This window comes from Nipponia nippon, unplaced genomic scaffold (genome assembly GCF_047370975.1).
Source record: "Nipponia nippon isolate SJK-2023a ecotype South Korea unplaced genomic scaffold, ASM4737097v1 scaffold_11, whole genome shotgun sequence".
In the NCBI taxonomy this organism is placed as follows: domain Eukaryota; kingdom Metazoa; phylum Chordata; class Aves; order Pelecaniformes; family Threskiornithidae; genus Nipponia; species Nipponia nippon.
In genome coordinates, this window is record NW_028262302.1 from 14,772,056 (window position 1) to 14,795,396 (window position 23,341).

At 43.0% G+C, this 23,341-nt stretch overlaps 1 protein-coding gene across 4 annotated transcripts in view; it reads right to left on the reverse strand.

The window, feature by feature from the left end:
- Nucleotides 1-10,821: 10,821 nt before the first annotated feature.
- Nucleotides 10,822-23,341, reverse strand: part of PRIMA1 (proline rich membrane anchor 1) — a 56,443-nt gene continuing 43,923 nt past the window's right edge. For 2 of the 4 annotated variants that reach the window (XM_087747589.1, XM_087747590.1), the window contains one exon: nucleotides 10,822-15,240. In XM_087747589.1, the coding sequence (XP_087603715.1) occupies nucleotides 15,141-15,240 (100 nt within the window). In that variant the 3' untranslated portion in view covers nucleotides 10,822-15,140. The other 2 variants (XM_087747591.1, XM_087747593.1) reach the window with 2 other exon arrangements.

Sequence of the window (23,341 nt, forward strand, 5' to 3'; positions counted from 1 at the left end):
TACCTCTGGTTCCCCAGGGCACTGGAAAAAAATTCTCCTGACTCCAGCAAATGCTTTTTGCAGGCCTTGCGTTGATGTCTCCAAATTAGTTGCCTCAGTTTACCTTTGAGACCTTAACTTTGAGACCATAATCACTGATGCTGGCTAAGAGAGAGACCAGCTGTACTCTCTGTGAACTGTGAAGGCTAATGCAAACTCAGCGTGAAGACATTTGCCCCATTGCCTCTTTCACCCACATGGTCCAGGGAGAAACCAAGGCTTTGATTCTTCCTTTGTCCAAAGCTTTAAAGTACAAGCTAAATCCAGAAAGCATTTATCCTTAAAAAACAAAACAAACAAAAAAAACCAACAAAAAACCCATAAAAATGCAGCTGTCTATGAGATGAGATCCAGGTAGGCAACCAGCAAAGCAGAGGCAAGTGCTTGTATGAGCTGCAGTGCTGTGTCTGGAGATGAGCATCTGGGTACCTGCATCCCATCAGAGCCTGACATCGTCCACATGCCCTTGTGCCACCAGGCAGGTACAGGAGAGCGCTTCTCTGCAGCCTTGTACAGGTCCCCTCAGCCTGCCAGGGGTTGTGGGGAAAAGCTCCTGCCGTGGCCCCTAATTTTGGAAATTCACTTTTCATACAGCTGGTGATGTTCCCTGAGCCGCCGGGCAATCTCCACAGCTGGTTTGTGGGTGCAGGTGGGGTCCATTGGGGTAAAAGCAACATTTGTAAAAGCAGACAGGGGAGTTTTAAATTAGGCCTGAAAAGGTGGCTTTTAGCTCAAAATCTGTCTTTTTGTTGAATTATTTTGAATCGAGGACAAACACCTTCCTTTTCCAGAATAGTTTCAGATTGTGTTTTCAAGGACCCAATGCCTGTTTCATTTATCATACTGATAAGATTGATTCTCTAAAAGTTATATCAAGAATGCACAGGCTGGCCTTGTGATTATCATTTGACATCAATCCAGAGAGGAGGACACGATCTGCACTGTGGGTCTCATCGAAACGTGACGGCTTTCCCCTTCAGTGCATCTCCAGAGCTGTGACATTCTCCGAGGACGGCTGCACATGGCGCATGGGGCTGCAAGGCAGAGCTGGAGCGCTAACTTGGCAAGCGGGATGGGATGCCCATTGCTCAGCTCTGCTGAGTCAAATATTCAAATAAAAAAATAAAGGCATCTGCTGAGAAAATCACATTTAATTAGAAGGGAATAAAATGAACATGCTGAATAAAAGGAGACTAAAGCTATTGCAGAAAGGAAGTTGAATTAATCCATCTGGGAATTCTCTGAATAATGATTATTATTAATAACTCTGAGCACTCATGTAGCATTTTTTTGGGTCAAGTTCATTGCTGTGAATCATCACAACAAATGCGGAATGTAGGTTATTCTTTAGCATCCAAATGTCACGTCTAATTTATATTAGTTTGGTTATCACTATCGTATGATACATGGGTGAATTCTGTCTTTGTTACGGAAGGTTTTCTCCCCCTCTCCTGCAAATAAGAATCTCATCGCTTGTGCATCTCCTTAGTCTGTCTCCTGGCATATTAAGCATGGGATAAAACGTGCAGAACGTAATATGGAGTAACTGTTTTTGTCTCCAGTGTAATTTTAAAGTGTGTTCCTTTATGCAAAAAGAAATTTCAGACAAATCTTTTATACTTTGGTTTCAACAAACATCCTCTTACCTACTTCAGACCCCAGAACTCTGCATGAAATTTAACAGCACTGTCTTTGGTCTTGAAAGCCTGAACATGAACCCACCAGCAGCCAGATCCTACCCCAGCCAAGTCCGTGGGAGCCCAGCCACTGAAATCAGTACACATAGTGCACCACCCTATAGAAAGCATTAACCACACAACTCTGCTTCCCCTTCTCAGTTCTTCAGATCTGGCAGCATCAGCAGACCCTTAATCGTTAGCAGCCAGGATCATCTGCTGGGCATCGTACTTTCTGCAACACCTTTGACAGTTGGGATCCCCTTCTCCAATCTAGCATCAAGGCTTTGCGGCCTCAGCTGAGGATCTGCCTCATGGTTCATACATATTATTGACAGGTCATTGTCTTAATTCAGCTACAGTTGAAAATTAATACAGATCAAAGCAAGATTTTAAATTATGATAGTTTTCCAGGCATACTATATAGGTACGGATGCTTAATCTGTCTGAGAGAAATTGTTCTGAAGAAGATTTCCCCTTGTATAGACAAGTTGTTTGTGTAAGCAGGAGAGCAGTGAGCAGGTTTGAAAAACAATTGTGAAACACCTATTTCAAAAAATTCTGTTCATACTACAAATAACATCAGCAGGAACATTCCTGGAATAAACATGTGTTTTCCTGGAGTAAATGGGGCTTGAGAGCTTGAAATGTTTGGGAAAGGTGGATTGGTAGCTGGTATGCTTTAGATTCTATTTATTTTTAGGGGTTTATTTTCTTATTTCTTCTGATTAAATGTAAGTCAAGGCAGAAAATCCCTGAAAACACATAGACACAAACTCAGTGCTGATTGTTTTTAAGCTTGCCTAAGCTGATGGAGTGTCATGTTGCTTTCAGCTGCTTGGTTCCCTTGGAGAAAGGGCACGTCTGTGCAGTGCGTGCTGAATTCAGGCGACGGTGACAGACTGCAGTCATCAGAAGGGATGAGCTGGCTTTTCGGGCACCTCCGGTCATTCTTGTTGATGGTGTGTGACCAGGCAGCTTGGACAGACGTTGCAGTCCCTCGCCCTAGAGGTGAGTCAGTTCACAGGGTGTTTGCTTCCTCACTTGTGTGTCTGAGTAATTTTCCCCGATATAAGAATCTGCTCAAAAACAGGAGGAAAAACAGATTTTAAGGTGTCCTATGGCCACTGCAGTTTTTCTTAACCTAGAAAAGAAAATGGATTGTGGGGATGGGGGGCTTCGTGTTTTAATATGTTCATAACCTGCATTTCCATGTTCACTTCAACACTGGAGAGGTGGCCTTGCCAGAAAGCTGGGCTGGGACCCTGGGCTCCTCTCCTGTGTGCTGTCCAGACCCCCGTCAGGTCCCAGTTTGGGTTTCTGTCGCCAGAGAGGGAAGCTGAGCCTCAGACTAGCCACGACCACGCAGTTGCTGAGGCAGCCTGCACTGCACGTGCTGCTGCTAACCGGGGGTGAAGGAGGATGTGCCACAGGCTTTTCAGTTGTCCCGTTCAGTGGGTGACTGACCAGATTGCTCAAGTCACCTCAAAGGTATTGTCTGCCCAAGAATTATTATGTTCAGAATAACATTTTTCCACTCAGGCTGAACTACATTGCACACATGTGCGCACATACATATACCCCCCCCCCCGCCCCGTGTTTTTCTCCAAATTTTCTGAAGTCTTGTTTTGTATTAATTTATCCATAATGAGGTTGGATTTTCTGTACAAATTTGTATGAACTTGTCCAGTTTCAGATGGACTGTTCCTACTCTGACTATTGATTATTACTTAATTTTGCATTATTTCCCACTAGGATGGGCATGTCTGACATCATCGGACTGGGTGATAACCCCCTGCTGAAATGGCAGCATGCAGCAGCATCTGCCCTCTCGCCATCAATAAATTCAGACCCTGGGAGCCATGTCCCACGTTGCAGCAGTTGTCCCGGTGCAACCAAACAGGCTGGGGCTGTTCAGCCCCCCAGGCATAGGTACTTATTTAATCTGGAGGAGCTGTCTTTCTCCACTGATGACAAGATTCTAGATAATTTAGGTATATTAAGCACCAAATTTTTAGTTTGGTTAAAATTAGGTGAGAGGAATCCTGCCTCAGGTATTCGGTGGCTTCGTGAGTCAGGCTTCATAAATCATAGGTGTTGTGAATAAACCTCTTCTCCCATATGACAAATGAAACTGCAATATTATTGATATCCCTCAAGGTCCTGACAGCAAAAGTTGGACCTGTTCAGATTACACAGTGCTGGGCAGAGAATATTTCTGTGTTTATACAGCAGCCAGCACAGTATAAATTTCATCACAAGACTCATTTTCATAAGTTAAAACTCTTTGAAAGGGAATGTTGAATTTAGAGCATCCCTGAAACTCATGATGGACCGATTTCCTCTTTGTACAGTGAATAGAATTTCAGAGAGGACTTTTTTTTTTTTTGCTCAGAAATGGTAAATTTTAATTCTACAAAGTGCTTGTCTCTGTCTTCTGTGGTATCTTAACAATACAATTCTTACATGAAATTACAATTACTAAAATAAGCTTCTGATGCTTTTTCCCATGCCTATTGCTATGGAGTAGTTCTACTGCTTTTAGTAGGGCCAGTGAAGCTGGCAGGTGACCTTGTGGGTACCATACAGTCTCATGCATCAGCTAGGGAACTGCTTGCTAAATTTGCATTTTTTTTTCTTCCTGGACAACCTCCCTGAATATAGCTGTGGGTCAGAAATATCACAATCTGAAAATGATGAGTTGCTCAAATACAGCCGAAAACCAAATTTGGAGATCTGAATTCATATTGCAGGTGATAAGGCATGAGGAGAAAAACAATATAGCTGCTGAATCTCATTTCTTTGTTCAGGTACATTCTTCCATCTCCATAAAGCCTCAGTGACTTCAGATGTGCACCGTCAGTACTTAAAAAAGTTAGGAAAAGGGATAAACCCAGAGATATCTCCCACTCCATTCCCCCCCATCATTTTTCAAAGGAGAATCAGGTTATAACAATTTTGCTTTAGTGATTGGGACAGGGCGAAAGGTTTGCTTCAAAAGATGCCTTGAGACAGTTTACATCACGTTTTCATGGAAAACTGCAAATAGTTGGTGCTCACTTCTAGACAGGCACCGTGTGTATGTGTATATCTATGTGTATATATTGGTGTGCCTACAACCAGGAGGCATGTTTTAATAGCTGTTGAATTGCAGCTTTGACTAAGCACTACCCAAGGTACCAGGAAAGAGGAAGGTGGAGCAGATTCACGTGGTCATTCATCTGAGGGATTTCTCATGCTGAGGGTTTGTTTCTACCCGCGTGTATGTTCAGCATCACCTGTTTCAGCTGGGAGATGTTAAAAATATCCTTCATTTCCACTAACACAATGAGTAGGAAGATTCTCCTTTGGTGAGACTCTGCTTATTTCTGCTAGTCTACTAAGGTCTGTTTCTACCAAACTATTCAAAGATGAGACCATATTCCTCACTGAGTTGGGCGTTCACTCATTGTTTCAGACACAGAGGAGAGGATGAGAACAGTCCAACCTCTGCTTTGGTAATGAGATAAATATGCAATGTTCAGGGCTCCCTGGAGGAGCTGAGCAAGTACTGAGTTTTTAGCTTGTTGGTAGAATTAGGGAAAAAAAAAACATAGAAGGAAATGTGTTCAGGTAGAACCAAAATAAAATGTGGAGTTGTTTTTGGCAAAATCAAAAGATTGTATTTTGGGCCAGTCCCAAACATTTTGGAGTTGGAATATTTAACCTTTCTGCTATGTCTGAGTCCGTGACATATTTTAACATCCAAAATAAATGTTTTGCCATTTCAGGATACCGTCTTCTCCATTCCATTTCTAAATATTGCAAGTATTTTATAAGTAAAATTCACTGCTAATTTTGAACTGAATTTGCAAACAGTTTTGATCTCCCCAAACTATATTTTTTAAAACAAATGAGTTGAATTGCATTTGTTCAGCTCTACCCTTGGCTTTATTCACAGATATTGAACTGATTCATTCTTGGACAAGAATTGTCTGAAATTCAGTGTCTTAATTTCAGTAGGAGTATCAGAGATGGAGCAACCTCACGGCAGACAGACTTTTCAGAGAGTTTTCCTGTCCGGTTCAATTGGTCTGTAAGAAAGGGAATCCATGAGTTTCCAGAAGCTTGTAACTGGCAATAAAAGCATTGATCTGCTGGTTAAATTTAATCTCTTCTTCAAAGACTGGAGGAATTAGAGATTCTCAATAAAACAGTCAGAAGTTACTGTTGGGTTTTGTTTTAATATCTTTTCCCCAAATATCATTCTTGGAAGCAATGGAATTGTTCCTCTGCAACTCCTAGACAAATACAAAGGTCAGCTTGCAGCAGACAGTCAGCATGGAAAATTTCAGCACAAAGTGTTCACACTTGAATAGGTTATAAGCACACTGGACACTGAGTCATCAAATAGAAAGGCTCAAGGAAAACTACCACTGTATCTGGCATCCACGTGTACTGCATGTACTTTTTGGGTTTTTACCATCCAAACTTGGTCCCGCATAATGCTTAAAATGAAGAGGCGATAGGTGTGATACATTCCTGAAAAGTTTAGCAGGTGTTTTCTGCTCCAGAGATTCTCTGAGGAACCATTGAAGGGACACCAAAGGCACGTGGCCTGCCAGAAAAGTTTTATTTGGTGATTCATGATGCTTTCATTGCCTGCCTCTAAAAGTTATTAGCAAAGGAATGACTCTGAGCAGCCCAAATCTGTGTCCATCAAAACAGTCTTGCCTGCCAGCGAGCTGGTCGATAGGTAAGCGTGACCTGCTTCTCGGGCAGCTTGTTGGGAAAAAGACACATCGCTTTCCTTCCCCTGGCTTCAGAGGTCACAAGAGACAACACATTTAAAACAAACAAGGCTCTGAAACATCCTTGTTTTAAATTCTCCCTGAAATTCTTGCATTATTATTATACACAGTGTTTTAGCATCACTAAGCTATCACCCAAGCAGCCAGTTTCTCTGTTTTGTGGGCACAGAGCCATGCATCCCATGGTTACCCCCTGCAGAGACTTGGCTGCTGGTGGCCAGCCGGGCAGCAGGCTTGGCCCCTGGCCCCGTGCAGGCTCCACACGTGGTGCTGGGCAAGAGGCCGTGCAGTGTCTTGCCGTGCGGACATGGGCATGGTGATGGTGTTTCCTGCTCTCCGACTTCTCCCTGCTGTCTCCAAATGGGATGCGGGTCCGGGCAGGACTTTCTCCTGCTGCGTGGGTACGGTGCCGGGACCTCGGCATCAGGCGATGCCTTTCGATGCCTCAGTGCTGTTGAGCGCGGGCAGGAGGGATCCGGCTTTCATAAGCAGCTGCAGGTCCCCTCCATTTTGCTCCTAAACACCTGCCTTTCAGCTACTGCCGGAGAGGTGGAGCAGATGGGTGATCAGGTGCATTTGTAGTTTAATCTCTCTCTAAAAGGAACACACAGGTCTTGAAATATTCTGTTCAGCAAATGGCTGCAAATGAGGTGTGAAGCCCCCAGCCAGGATATATGCCTCATTCTGCCGTTTGTAGTTGTCTCACTCGCCTTGTCCCCCCTTGCACCCCCCCTTTTTTTTTTAATTTTCCAGTAGGCATCAATTAGGTGAGGGCTTTTCATTTTAAACATTGGATTTTTACTTGGCCTGCTAAGGCTGTCAGGTCTAGTTTGCTGCTGAACAGTTCATGCTTTGGTGCCGGACAATGCATGAATGTTTAAATTGCTTGAAATGTCTAATTGAATTATCCTCAAATTACAAATCAAAATAGGAAAGGCTGTCTCTGGCTCACAGGCTGGTTCACTGGGATGTGTCTGCCATACCGCTGCTTTTCTTTATATTTTCTTTTCTGCTTCCGACTACAACTGTGTTAAATGAAACCTTAAATACTGAAAGCATTTCTGTTTGCGTGTGCAGGGGGAAGCGATGCCGAACGTAAAGGGAAATTTATTCACGTTCCGGCCCCGAGTTCTTTTTGTGCTGCATGAAAACGAGTTCATGAAATTTATATCAACGCATAAGAAAGCAAAACAGCCAGCTGCTACTTACAAAGAAACTTCCTTTCTCTTTCAGCCACAGTAATATATAATATAAAATACTTTCAGGCAGATATATATAAATACCATCTAACTGTTTTTTTTATGAGAGCTCACAGATTAAAGAAACCAACAAGCCAGAAAGAAGATTTGATTTATCTAGCCAGCACTCATGATAAAATCAGCTTCTTAAAGCCTTGCCATTTATACAGTGCGGTAGAAATTAAAGCCCGTAGGATTTTCTTTTATAAGCTGTTAAGGGAGGCAGAGCTGGGTCTTTATGCATCACATTCGCCCTGTCCAGCCCCCTCCCCAGCAGCACCGGAGGCTGATCAGAAACTCTGGTCAGTGCAATAATGCTTTCATGGGTATAATATTTTTATGGCATTTTATAATATATGATAAAGGGGGTTTGACCACCTACCCCCAGCCTCAGTTGTTTTACTGTTATACCTTAACTTGTTCAGTGACTGTCTGTAGCGGGGGCACAAAGTGGGTGTTGGTGCTGCATCCTGCGCCCAGCAGCTGCCCCATCCCTCCCTCTCCCCACAAAATACCCCTTCAGGGGCTGCACACTTCAGGCAGGCATTGGTGCCTCCCTCTGTGGCTACCAGGACATCCCATGTGCTATATGTTAGCTGCTCAGGTAAGGAGCCCTTGCCAGGGCTCACAGAACTGCATGGATGCTCACACTGGGATGGGATGGGATGGGATGGGATGGGATGGGAGGACACTGGCATGGCATGGGCACTGCTCAGATGCTCAGTCTAATCAGCAGAATTGCTAATCCCCGTGGATATACCAAACCATGCCACAGTGCAATCCAGGAGCAGCAGGACAAGTGTTTAAATGTGGCAGCGAGTGCTTTTGTTTTAACTAGAACCAAAAATAAAACAAGTTCAGAACATGCCAGGAATCTTGGTATTAGTATTCCCAGTATTTTTTCCTGAATACTAAAAAAAATAATTAGATTCAGGCCACTTTCAAGGGTAACTTCTCTGTTAGCTTGCAATTAGACAATTGTTTTGGTGCTATAAAAATAGTTGAAGACGTAATAGTTGTGAAAGAACCTTAAGGAAATGGCTTAGATAAAATCTTTATTAAATGGAATATCAGCTCTGAAGGGATATTTTTGATAGAAAAGAAATATCTATTAAGAATGTTAACACGTTAGTAACTGAAGACTAATACATACTAAAACATCAGTTGTGGGTTTTTGTAAACATCTGATTGTTTTGGGGGCAAAGACTACACCTGCATGAGTCAAGCATGCCGAAATCAGAGCATCTTTCAGGAATGGAAAAAGCTGTAATTTGAAACTAATTGTACCGGACATCTATTAAAATGATACAGACCTTGGCAATGCACGTGTCCAGATGAAACCAGTGAAATGCACTTGATAATGATTGTATATTACCAAAATCACATAATACACTGCATCTCTCTCATTACAAGTCTCTTGCTCCCTCTCCAAATAATATTAAAACCCAGTAATCTGATTTCTCTCTTGGTATGATAACGCTGGTTCCCAGTGATGGGGCAGTGGAGGAAGAGCGCACCAGGCACCACCAGGCTTTTCACCATGGCAAGTTGCTGTGTCTTACATTATTTAACAATGTTTCCAGCTATGCTCAAGACATCATAACCCTGGTTTTGGGTTTGGAGCTCTTCTGCTGTGCTCTAGTCTAATCAGATTTGCACCCAATACTCGGGTTGCTTGCAGAAGAGCACTGCTACTTGGGTCTTTTTTTAACATGCTCATGCATTGGTTCCTGTGATCATCTCACCGTGACTAAAGCATAACGAGAGCTCAGCCAAATGGCAGTGAATTCTGGGCTGATATTTTTACTGTTAGTAGGACTTGAGGCACCTCACCTGAATTTCTCCAGGGCTGTGCCCTACCTTTCCCTGCTGACTGGTTTCCCAGCGCTCTCTTCCCACTTGTGGCAGTCTCCTCTTCAAAGTGATGTCCTTCTTCCTCTGCTGCAGGCTGGAGGTATGGATGTTGACACGGCAGCTTTGACGCCCGAAGCAGAGCCCAATGCCTTCCAGAGGCATTTTGTTTCGCAGTGGTCACAGGGAGATTTTAACGTGGAAATTTTCTTTTGCAAAACATGTCTGATATTTAAGTCTGCTTCTGCTGGATATCATAGTATACGGCATAATGGTTATTGCTGTAATTCATTAAACTGCCACCTGATCACTTTGTATTAGTGTTGGTCTGTCCCATTTAAGGACTTCTTTACTCTGGGATATGAAGTCATTCCCAAGGGACCAATGAAAACTGTTAGGGAATACTATCTTGGGAATTAAAGGCAATCAAGATGCCTCCCCATTTAAAATAAAATCCTCCCACCCCCTGGCTGGTATTCAGCTGACCTCCCTTAGGTCCCTGGGGAGTTACCTGAGGCTCCCTCTGTGGCGGGGCAAGGAAGAGCCCCGCTGTGAAGGAGGGTTCAGGTTGCGATGGCCCCTTGGCTTCAGAGGACCTCACACAGACTGTGCTCTTCACCCCTGTCTCGTAAAGGCATAAAACTGTGAGGGGGGAATCCCAGCCAAAGGATCCAGGTTTAGCAACTGTAAGTCAGTGTTGGTCTGCTGAAGGACTGGTCCGTAATTTGCTTTTGTTCTTGTGTGGAAAAGGGAGGGTGAAGCCCACACAGGGGGTTTGAATATAAAATGGTGCACTTTATCACTTGCACCAAAATAAACAACGGTATGGAGTTTTATGTGAAAGATAAAGAAATCACTCTAAAACTAGAGTATGTTCTTAGGGAAACTTGCAGCACCTTTGGCATAAAGAGAAGGGGTTTCTTGAGCTTTGGGGGGCTGCAGAAATGTATGAGTGTAATTAATTCCTTCATTTATGAAGGACCAGCAGTGCACATATGTGGGACTAAAACTGCAAGGTTAGGCGAGACAGAACCAGAAACCACCTCCACAGGTGTGAGCAGCAGCCACGAGCTTCTCCAAAACCAGAACAGAAAGTGTTCAAGGAAGCAGGGTTCATTTGCGCAGTCAGAGAAGTGCCTGAAGAGGCACCGCAGCCATTCCTCCCTTCAGCATTTCTCTTCAACATGTAGGCTCTGTTCTCAGCTACATAACCGACAGGACACAGGAAACTTTTTACAAGTACATTTTTATTTAAAATAAAAATTAATTATGGTGCCTTTTTAAAATAGGGTACTGCACAATCTGTATATGCAACACAGTTTTTGGTATGGAACATATTTATTGAGCAATATCCTTAAATACTAAATATACATTAATGGCTTGTTTGAGAAACATGACAACATTAATTCCGATATTTTTTTTCTTTAGTCATTTAACCACTGATACAGATTTCCTATAAACAATATTCGTTTTCATCTGTACATGTGGTACACAGTCAAGAAGGCAGATCTTAGAATATTTACATTCATGCATTGATTTAAACACACTATTTTGCAGTTTAAAATAATATATTTTTGTTTGTACAGGTGCAGGGAGTATTGTAAATACATATCTACCATAGGCCTGATTCTCCATTGCTTGGCAGCATCTATGGTCATGACCTGGTTGGAGCAGGAGGCCCACACTTGCTTCACATGCTGTGACCATATGGCATGCAAGACTGGATAATTAGGTCTCTGTATAGATATATATTGATATATTTATATCTTATACTTAGTACTCTCCTCTTTCCTTCCATGTCTGTTTTTGCAGCATCTATCCAAGGTCGAGATGCTTTCCTGGTCACACCACTGTGTCGGGTCTGAGCCAGGACGGGCGGCAGGGCTGGGGCTTCAGCTCCACCTTCCTGGCACTGCTGAGGGCTGAGGAAACTCAACATTTTGCAGCTCAGGCCCTTAAAGTGCATTCCCTGCTTGTGTCTGCTAGTGGTGATCCTTGAGAAGAAATTTTGAGTTGATGCTCTCCCTCAGACTGAACACAGCAGTTTTCTGAGTCTGTCTGGTGGTGGTCAGAGGGGTCAGAGCAGTTAACTTCTGCGTAGAAATTGGCCACCTTTTTGTCTGCTGGGGATCTGGCTATTTTGTGAATGGAACTATCAGGACCTTTCTACACCTGATATTTTGGTGGTTAAAAATAAACTCGAAATGCATGTAAAGCTGTATTTTGGATTGCCAGTTCCCCAGATCCAGGGTCACTGCTCAGTGACCTTATACCATCAAGCCTATTCCTTTCCCTTTGTATTTAATTATAGTACAATAAGGAAGCACAGAAGCCTCTTTTATAAAAGCTTTACAGGTAGTCTGTAGAGTGTTAAACACAACCTTAAATCACATCAGCAAACTTCAGAAATCATTCCTCAATGACACCGCCTTTCTAGCCTCTCTTTTCTGAAGACTTACGTCTGCTTCCAGTATACTTTTCCAAGTGCCTTTCTGAAGATCACCTTAAATTTTGGTGCAATATGTTGTCAACTGTACTTGGGCAGGAATCTGAAGGCAAAACTATCCTGTGCAGGATTTCCCATCTCTCCCCACTGTGGAGCTGTGCAAGTGCTGAGAGCGAAGGCTCTGGACAAGCAGAGGAGCAGCTCTCAGCCTGTCTGCTGCTGCTCTTCTGTGGCCAACGGATTAAAAAAGCACACTGGGGAATGTTTGCTTAGGAAATATTATGGCGATGATGTGCCCAAATAAGTTTATTTAATGTCAGCATGTTGCAGATAATGATAGTGTAAATCTGCCTATGCAAATAGGATACATCTATATCTGAAAATCCTGCCACAGAGCTGGTAAGTATTTTTATCTTGATTATACAGATGGGTAAACTGAGGCACAGAGAGGCAAAATTACTTGCTAGTAAACAGCAGATCAGTGGCAGAGTTGAAAGTAGATCCCAGTCCTTGAAATGTCCTGCCTCCCTGCCTTCCATGAAGTTTTTAATGCTTATGTTCCACTGAGGAGACCTCAGGGGGCCTGGGGTGGGTTTGCTTGTGGGGTATGTCATGCACCAGGGTTTTCTCTCAGTGAGGACACTTTACCATTGACATCACTGAAATTCAGACAGTGTCTGGTCACCATTTCTTTAGAGTTTTTCTTGCAAAACCAGACACATTTGGATGGGCATAATGAGCTACAAATCCCGTTTGTGATTTTGGCCTTACAGAACATGCCTTTAAAGCTGTATCAGGAAATAAATAAAATCAACAACATTCAGGAGAAAGTGCTAATCCTGAGCCCGTATCATGCTAAACTCATCTGCATTCATACTTTATACTCTCAGCTAAACATGCAACCAGTCTCAAACTATGCCACACTTAGGCAGAAACAACTGCAGTAAAAAAAGAAAGGCAAACATAGGTAACTACACCAAAATAAATGTTATAGCTTAAAAAATATTCTAGAAATATACTTGCAATATTTGTATTATAGTATTTAGGGGCTAAGTGCTTTAGGCAATCAACATTTGGGATACTAGACTCGAAGTGTAAATTCTGTCATTTTAATCCCACTTTGGATCTAAGAACATATCACTGTGTCTTGTGCAAGCACACAACATGAATATGGCAGGGAATGATCATACTCTTGGGCAAAGGGTTCCTTATTCCCTTTCACTTTTGTAATTGCATTCACTTCTTAAGAAAATCTAGCCTTTAAAAAATAATTTTATGTAGCTAAACTTCTACATAGTGATGACAGGCTGAAAAGCTAAATGAATAATTCCATAAATTCCTCAACAGCAGTATATAGCAGCATTTCATTTTATCATTGAAAAGATACTTATATTTACATACACCCTATTGTTCAGTAGGTAATAGAAAACTAGAGATGGGCCTGAGCTGAAACTGCTGATTTGAACATCCCGGAGCTGTTTCAGGGAAGGTCTGCAGAACATCGTCTTCCTCTACCATCAGCCCAAACTCTACATCCTGGCAATAGACCAACCGCAGACAGGAATGCATTCAAAATCAAGGGTTGATTTCTGCAGTTCAGGCACATCCTTATATAAAACTGAAAGCATCGGTGTGTTGCAGTACTGAGGGACGCAACGGCTGGGGCGCAGTCTGGGAGTTACTCACAGACACGGAGACCGAGTGGTATCGAAGCTTGACGTCCAGACAAGAAGCCAGGGTGGAAATTTGTCTTTCACTGCATCACTACTTTCAGCAGAGAGGTAAATGGAGACATACATGTGGAGGTGTGACACGAAGGAAAGTTTTCAGGAGGTGGGGAAAGACCAGCGTCTCGGCTAGTCTCATCGCCTTTATACTAAGGGTTACTTACTGAGTCTAACCTGAGATCCTATGTGAAATGAATTTGGGTGGATTCAGCTTTGCTTTAAGTAGTCTGCAATCCATGTCACAGAAAGTACAACACTGAGCTATTATGCTGAATTTGGCACGATCGGCAGTCTCTGCCCAGGAGAGGCAGAGACTGAGTTAACATGGGCACAACCAGCTTACCAGACCCTCAAAAGTGGTCCTCCAAGCCAGACCTACAATGTCCTCAGTGGGTCAGTTCAGGAGACTCAACACTTTCAGGAAACAACACTAATCAGTGAATGAAGAGGACTTCAAAGGGCTGCTAGTCCTTTCAACACAATCCCGCCCAAATACTCATGCCAAGATGTAAACAACATCTTTTCTGTAGGGGTTTCCAGGAGGTATCAGCGTGATGAAAACAGAGAAATGTGTAGAATTTCACAAAGGAAGAACTTTTTAAAAGATAAAAAATAAAGTGTGATGCAAAAAAGGAGGCTGATTATGAAGCAATAACGTCCAAAGCACCTCTTAACAATATCTCTCTTTCAATAGCAATGCTAATTGCTTAAATCTTACATTTTGATTTCTTTTGCCTGAAAAGTCTTCAGCCATGGAAATTGCATAGTCACCAGACCGCAGATGAATTTCCTGGGATAAGTCACAAGTTCGTGCAATTTTTGGTTGCTTGATGGCTTAACAGAAATCTTTGTTCCCTTTTTAATAATGAAATAATAAGAATGATAAGAATGAAGTATAGGAGTAGAAAACTGCACAGGCTGGAGAAGCACATAGGTGACACCTCCCACCCTTGACCCTCAGACCCATTTACAATAAGCTGCTGCCACTCTGGCAGATCACCTTCTCCTCAAAAGACCCTATTTCATCAGCTTTTTGTGGATACTCAATTCAAACTGAAAAGTGCGAGGAGGAGAGGAAGAAGAAGAAGAAGCAGGAGGCATTGCTTTCACGAGATGCAGCATGCAATGCTTATGCCTTTGTGAGGCCTTGTCTCCGGGCAGCCTGGGTGGGCGACTTTATCTTCCCTTGGAGAAGCAGCAAGCCTGAAGAGCAGCCTGCTTTTCTCTTCTGAATCACTGATGCGTGCGCTATTTCTGAAATGAAGTCCTTGGCCACAGAGCTCCTTTCGTTGCCTTATTTCACCCACCTTGCATACTCCATGTGTGTGCTTTGAAAGTTTACCACCTCCTGCGCCTCGGCGGGGTTTTGGGGATTATACGACCGCATTGTTATCAACTGTTTTGTTGTTTTGGGAGGAGGTCATTGCATATTCAGCCCGACTGGTTCCGTTCTCTTCTTTTCTCATTGGTTTCCTTGAGTGATCCCAGGTTCAGTGATGTATAGGCAGGATGGGGGAGAAGAAAGAACAGAGATAAACATCTTCCTTGTCAATACAGATTGAAAGCAAGAACATGTAAGGTGCATCATAACACTGAACTTTTCCTCTTTATTTTCCCTTTCTGAACACAGGTCAAACCAGCAGTTAAATTTTGTCAAGCCTCGTGATCCACCTGGAAGATGAGGGGTCTGGTCCTAAACCCTGTTGATGGGCTGTTGGTCTCCCCGTGCTAGCCTGTGTATAGATAGAGGTGTCGCATGAGACAAAGGCTGCTGGAAGGAGAGCCCTCCACCACCACGTTCATCCCTGGAATGGAGGCTTGGGCACTGGGTCAGGGTCTGCCTTGGGGCAGTCCTGGGCCTTTCTCCTCAAAGTGCAGCGTCATTCAAACTGGGATGATGACCAGTCATGTCCACTGAGGACCCAACTCACCAGTCATCATAAAACCACCATGTGTGGTCACTAGGAGAGGACTCATCTGACCAGTGTAGATATGTACATCTGTGGTGACCACCCCAGACTACCTTCACAGTCAATGGATAGAAACAGGTACTTTTAAAACACAGTTCAGAACAGCTTAAAGTGGATACCCAAAATAAGTCAGATGCTTCGTGCCCAATGCATTCGTGTTTCTCTGCATTGTCTGTGAAGGAAGGCTAGTTTACTAGCCCAGACACCGATGTTCATGTTTGAGGTGTCTTGAGTTAGTGACTGAAACATGGTGCCTGCTGTGATCTACCAGTCCCCCAACACCAACCACCCTTTTTATTTTGCTTGGTGGCCGCTGGCACCATTTGGTAACACAGGCCAGGACCACCAATGCTAATTGTGAGGCAATTCAGTAACTGCCCAGCAAGTGCAGAAATCTAACAAGCATCTGCACATCATGGAACAAAATTATCTTATTTGGGATTTTAAAGTGACTCTGAAAAGGGAGACCTGAGCATAAGTCCTGTAACAGACCATGTTACATCATGTAAGTGTTTCCCCCGCAACTTCTCTCCTCAAATGTGGTGTGACCTTTATTTAAAGCTGAAGCTGTACATATAGTAGAAGGAAAAAACTTTGTGCTTTCCACACGGATATTTCAGACATTAGTGCTTTGAGCTTAACGTGCTTCTAAGGGCAAAAAGAGGACCAGATAAACAAATGTAATACAACAGTCGGTCTGTGCTATTGTTCTTGACATCGTTTAACAAAACAAACAACAATTAATTAAAAAATGGTTAATGACATTGAATTTCAGCAAAGTATTAGTGAAAGATTTATGGAGAATTATTACAGGAAGATATACTTGTTTTGCTTGTAATCTCAAAGAAAATACTTCTGATTGTGATATCTTACACTGCTCTTTAGCTGGTAAGAGTTAAGGCTTGTTAATATTAGCCGTGATTCCAGCTGTTAGAGAATGGAAATGGCAGGGGAGACTAAGAGCTTTGTTGAACCCTTTTTCAGCCATTAACATGCTGTGCCTGTCTGTATCTGACACAAGCTTCTGCGGCTCTGTCTTTCATGACATTGTAAAGCACCCATCCACCCCGCCACATCCCTGAAAAGAGGAATAGAGAATCAGATGGCAATACTTCTCTTATTTTTTCCTGGGCAGGAAAAATAGTGTGGCTGTCTTTAAACTCCTCTGCTGTTTTCAAAAATTCCTTTTTTTTCCCTTTTTTCCCCCCAGTTCCAACCCTGACAATCAGCTCTATGAATGGTCAAAAAAGAAGACATTTTGGCCACTTCTACTTGCTATCTGTTTGTCTCCTGTTTACCCCTTCTTTCTTTATTTTGGTGTCCTATGTCTTTCTGCACCTCTCCAGTTCCATTTTCTTTCCCTGTCTAGCTTTTCTCTTCTTTCTTCATGTTAAAAAATGTCTTCCTCTCATTTTTACCTACATTTTTCTATTTTCTAGAAGTGATTTCAAGACCGACTTCTTCAGTCCTCCTGAAACTCTTTTCCCTTTCCTCCCCGCTTTTTTTGCTTCATTTTCTCTTCCCGAGAGCAGCCGTTTGCTCTTTCCCCTCCCCAGGCTGGTCTTCCAGCACAGACCTGGGAGGTTCAGAGACTCCTCTGATGGTGAGACCTCTCTGGAGGCACTGCGGGAGACGTTGCCGGTGATATTACACCACTGGCACTAGCATGCATTAGAAGTGTGTTTTTTCAGAGCCTGCAAATAGTGGAATGGAGATTTTATCAGGATTCTGCTTCTGCCTTATCAACTGCTCAGGGTTAGCGCTAGCAAAACAGAGCAACTACTTTCTTGGTTCTCAATGAAATGGCTATTTGAGGCATTTATTTATTTAATGCAGACACAAAAGTTCAAGCCTGGAGAACGCTCTTTAACTCCTTCACTCGATTTGTTTCCAAATGCATGTCAGGCATGGATTTGGGGTCAAACTTGCCTCAGTTACACCATTTAAATGACTGGTTTGACAGACTTGTATGCACTTGTCACAGTGATTAAAACTGACCTATGTGGTTAGATATGCAAAGTCATTTTGGCCTGTTGCGATTTTTCAACTGCCCTTTTGCATCAGGGCATTAGCTCTTTTTGTGCCACTAGCTCTGTGTGTCACTAGCTCTTTTTTACCTTGAATTTCATCCACTGTTGAGATCCAAGCATGGAAGTTTTCCTCCTACACACCAAGGTGAGGCCTTTTGTCCTATTTTCTGCCTGATAAACTAGGTTATGCATGATCTTCCTACATGTAATGCTCTAAGCCCCCTTTCAGCTGAAGTGCTGTGACCCTGTATTTATGCATTTCCATTCCAGGGTTGCTCTTCGTTGGTGAAAGTGATGTTTCAAATTAGTGAGGGAATGAGTAGGGAACTGTTTGTATCTGTGACATACTCACTTGGTGGCAGGCGAAACGGGCTGTTCGCTAACAAATGGTTTGCATTGCTTTACAGTATGATTCGCTATACATTGTGCTTTGATGTTTAGCAAACAAATTGGTGCACTCTTCATGCCAAACATCTGTGAATGAAAGGTACACGCAACTCTGTACAGCTTAGTACACGCCTGAAATGATGCGTCAGGGTCCGTAATGACCTCTCCACCATGCATGCATTAATTTGCATGAGTCCTAAAATCAAGAAAGCATCAAACAGGCGTTTAATAGTGGATTTCACATGTCAAGCTTCAATTTCAGATGACGTTCTGATCACATTATATATCTTATTTATCAAAGAAATTCATATTGGCTTGTCATATTGGCTTGTACCAGTTCTCTGCAGAGTCCTGTGTAAAGGTCAACGTAATGATGCACAGTCAAACATAATTTGTATGTTCTGTCTTTAGAAAATTCCTTAGAGGAGAGACAGTTTTTGGCCCTTCATCATGTCTAGTCACAAAACTCAGGTGGCATATTTGACAAAACCCTCCCTGCCACCTTGACTACTGGTGTAAATTTGGCATAGATCTACTGTCTCTAAGGCAGTTGTGCAGTAGAGTACTAGGGGAGGGTTTCACCTCGTGTCTCACTTGCACACACTTCAGACAAAATCAAGCCAAAGCTGAGCAGACTATTCATTAAATCAAGACTTTATTATTCCTTGTTACTTACAGGCTTATTGAAGCTTTGAGGAGAATAAGATCACCTAGAAATGGGAATAGAAGTTTTGCCCAGAAGAGTAAACTGCAATAGAGTTTAGAAGACACAAAGCAATCCACATGCTCCTACTCTTCAAGGTGCTTTGTGCTTGGAAGGGGTAAGAGTTAAGAATAAAACCTGATTTCATAAGACAAGCCTGAGCGTTGCAGACCTGTTTCCTACTGCCTACCTTCATAGCAACGTTTCTGTTGAGTGCCAGTGCACCACGGCCGGCATCTGGGAAGACTGGGCCCCAGGGAAACCCAGCCAAGCTAGGAGGGGGTGACCTTGGGCTGGCAGCAGAGAAATGAAGGGATCTTAAATTCCTCTCCTTCTGGGGCTCCCATACCCAGCTCAGCACTGCCAGGAGACGCCTGCCTCCACATGGGATTTGCTGCCCTGGATTATCCTCCGAGGGAAACACCTACCCTGTTTCTTAGAAAACAGGAATAACATGTCATTCTTCTTCTAAAATGCAGTTTGAGGAGGAAAGGCTGCTTTGCCCTCCCTGCTGTGTGTTGTTGGAGGAGATGCCCAGTGCTCAGAAGACCACAGTGCAACTCCACTCTTTCCTGAGCATTGGTACAAAATTGTAAATTGTAGTTAAAAGGCACCTGCAAAAATATGTATAAAAAAAGATTTCATTGTATGGGTATCAGTATCAACTGATAAAAGATTTTACCAAGAGTGAAAGCTGTGAGGCATCTCTGTACTGCCTTTGCACAGCTGTACCTGTACCAATGTACAAGGTATCTGTGCTAAAAATCGTTTTGTGTTTTCAGTTCCTCTCATGAAAGTGCTTTTAGTAATACATAAAAAACTTGTGTCTCCTCTCAAAGCAGTTTCACCTCAAGGTGGGTCCTATCATGGACAAAGCTGCTAGCAAGCTCTGTGGGCAGCCCCACTTTTGCATGTCACAGCACAGGCAGCTCTACCGGCGAGCATCACCACGGCTTGCCCACCCGTCCTGTGCTGGCAGCGGCAGGCGCCAGGTCGCGCGTGTGCCTGCTGATCCCTGGGGCAAAACGGCAGAGGGGAGGAGGCAAATCAGAGAGCTGAAGATGTATCACTTATACGTGCAACGACTTCAAAGCTCTTCTTCATACCAATGAATATTTCATTAGCTATTAACACATAAAAATTAATGATTTTCAATGAAACTGGGTCTCAAATGACATCATACCCATTTGCTTCATAGGATTGGTCTATCCTGATGTGCCCACAGTGCACAGCAGAAATATCAAAGCTACCGATATACCAGTAGAGATCCAACAGCAGCAGCCTCTTCCTGGGTTACAAAAGTTGTCCAAGAAACAGGGTAAATACCTGGTGGGTGTATTTTCACTCAGCTTCATCTCCTGGGTTAGGATGCTAGCAGTACCTGTGGCAGCTATGTTTAGAGCTCTTGGCTAGACTTCACTGCTGGAAGCCCAGACAAGATGATGTGTGGGCTGCAGTCACACTTCAAAAACATCCTTATTTAGCAGATACAGGTTAGGAATGGAAGAATGTCTTGTAATGTTATTCAGTTACTGGACCATCTCTCCCAGTAACCTGAATGTTTATATGATCATAAAGAAGGTGAATGGAGGTTGTTTACATTTCGGTACTGGGGGCATTCATCAAAGAGCCATTTGATTCATGCTGGCCATCAGCCATCAGAGCTGACTCAGTTCCCATGACAGGAACTGGTGGGAGAAGAGAACTTGCTTTCTAAGACTGGTTTGTGAACAGGACGCCTGCTAGAGGGGCTCAGTGCACTGACAAGAGTTGCTTTCTGGGACATAGCCACTGAATTTTTGTGCAACTGTCCACCATGAGCCTTGCCTAATGACTAACTGGGGCTGGCCAGCCTGGCGCTAATGCCCAGATATAAGGGGGCTCATGTTAAAGAAGGATACTTCTCTGGAGATGGTTTTCAGAGTCGTGGAAAGAGAGTCACATTCTGACTTCTCCTTTTGACTGTCTCAGAGGGACCAGAAAAATTCAATCTGGATATTTTTTATTTGACAATGTAAAGATAGAAATCAAAGAAGAAACCCTAATGATGAAAATTCTCTGAAACCTTAGTTTTTCTCTATTAAATTAGTTAAAAGCCATATGTGGACCTTCTATCTGCCCAGAAAACAAGCAGCATACTATTCATTCCTCGTTGGAAGAGGTTACTGGCTCAACTACTTCCCATGTACAAAGCAAATGTTTTACAGTTATAATAAAAAGCAGCTCCATCTGGACAACTTTCAGCAATGCACTCACTACTGGTCAATGTTTGTCAAGGACCAATGTGCAATACTCTCAGTCTCCCAAGGCTTTTACATGTATTCCCTGTATTTCCATCTTCTGTCTAGTAAGTTAGATAGTCCAGCATCTAAAAGATAAACAAACTGTCTTGCCTCAGTGTTTATTACTTATTATCCCAAAATGTGATGTTTTTGACTTACTCTTCCAAACTAGAAAGTCTTCTAGGTAAACTGGATGATATTACCTGCACTGTTTGGAAGGACTATGTATATTGGGTTACTTTCAGTTCTGGACATTTGATGGAGGTCTCCTTCCTCAAACTGCATTGTCCCTTTGCTCTTTGTGAAAAAAAAAAAAAAAAAAAAAAAGGAGAAAAAAAAAAAAAAAAAGAGGTGTCTTTTGTGAATCAGAAAAGGCTGTTCTTTCCCTGGAGACCTTTGAGTACTTCAGTCTTAGCCAAACAAAACTAGTGGTCAGCTGATAAATAAGATTTACGGGAGAAAGTAAGCATACAATTTTGAACATCTTCAGACCTTTTCTGTCTCTCTTGCAGGTGGAGAAGGGGAGAAGATCTGTACAAGTGCACAGTGCTAGGACTGTTATGTAAAACGGGAAAGTCTCTTTCACAGCACTGCAAGTCGAGTCGCATCAATAGGCTTTGATCTAGCCCCAAGATACCATCTCCTAAGGAGAGTGTCTTCTTTTCTGGCTGTTCACATGAGCATTTTCAAGTCTGCAATTTACAGCTAATTCAGCTCTCCCTCACAGCCATTTTTAGCTGGCCAGTTTCTGAAGTATATTTAAGAAGCCCTGCAGGCATGTGGGCGATTTCTGTTTTGAGGTGTTTCACACTCCCCTGTGATAGTCAAATCCCCCTCGCTGTGCATGGATTGAAGATCTAGCCTTTGCTGAGTGCTTCTCTCAGGAAAAAAAATAAATCCATAGGGAGCCGCTCTGCAGCCATTCATCAGCACTTAGAGGTTCCCTGAGCCGGTGTGCTGGGGCTGCAAAATGTGGTAGGCAGATCTCTTTCTGCAGAAGTGCATCTATCGCAGCCTGCTGAAGTAGCTCTGGGTATATCTGAAGGGGGGATTTGGCCTGTTCAGATTGCAAGTAATTGCAATAGATTGCTGAGCCACATGTGAAATTTAAGAAGTGGAGTTTAGTCTTCATTTATTTTCAGCAGTGCAAAGCTAGAGTAATTCCACAGACTTCGTTGGACTTGAGAAGGATTCGTTCTGATGTTACAGAGGAAGATCTGACCCTGGGAGACTAAGGTGAAGCAGTCACGTTTCCTACTAGGTCTTCAATTAAGCTAACTTCAGAATTATGGTCCTACACAAACCCCATCTTAAGGAAGAGAAGCAGCTTTATTGTTAGGATACTGGACTATTAACCGACGTAATTGATAAAAGTACTTTCAGTGACCCCTCACATTACAACCCATTCTTTGCATTCCCTGTAATGATCTTTAAAAGGTTTTCTTGTCTAGAGGGATATTACAGCTGACGTTATCCATCGGGTGTTCTCAGTGCAGAATACATCATCGGTATGCTCTGATGACAAAAGGAAAAAAATGAATGGGCCTAATGTAAAAAAATGAGCTCCTGTTGCCAGCCTTTCAGCCTGACAAACAGCCACTAGATGAAAAAAAGAGAAAAGACAAAAAAAACCCCATATTAGATGCATGGAATGAAGGCACCCTGCTCCGAACAAAGCCAAAACATGTCTGGAGGATGGCCACAGCCATGGCCGTGCCTGGCAGTGTGCTGTGCACTGTCAGTGTCCTTTGGGGATGAGCTGGGCATGCTCCTGCCCCTCAAAGGCCTGTCCTGCCACAGGGCAGTGTAGGCAGCTAAGGTACATTCATGGAGCTCCGTTCACGGCACACCACTCTCTGCCAACCAATGCAGAAACAGCCTGGGATTGTCAATATATATGTAGCTCCCAGATAATCAGTTATATGTAACTCTTGCATTAGACAGGATCTGCCCTAAGAAGTCTATAATTTAAAGAGAGAAGCCACCTCAAATTTCTGTTCTAATTTCTTATGGAAGACAATAAACAAGCTTGAACAATCTAGTCTAATGAAAAGAAAGAGGGGATGGGATTGGTCTCAGGGAACACCAGGAAAGGAAAAGGGTATTCGAAGGGAAGAAATGGAAAGTAGACATGGGTAAATTTAGGCTGGAGATGCAAACAAGGTTCTTTTACTCTCAGAAGAATGGTTTGAATTGGGACTG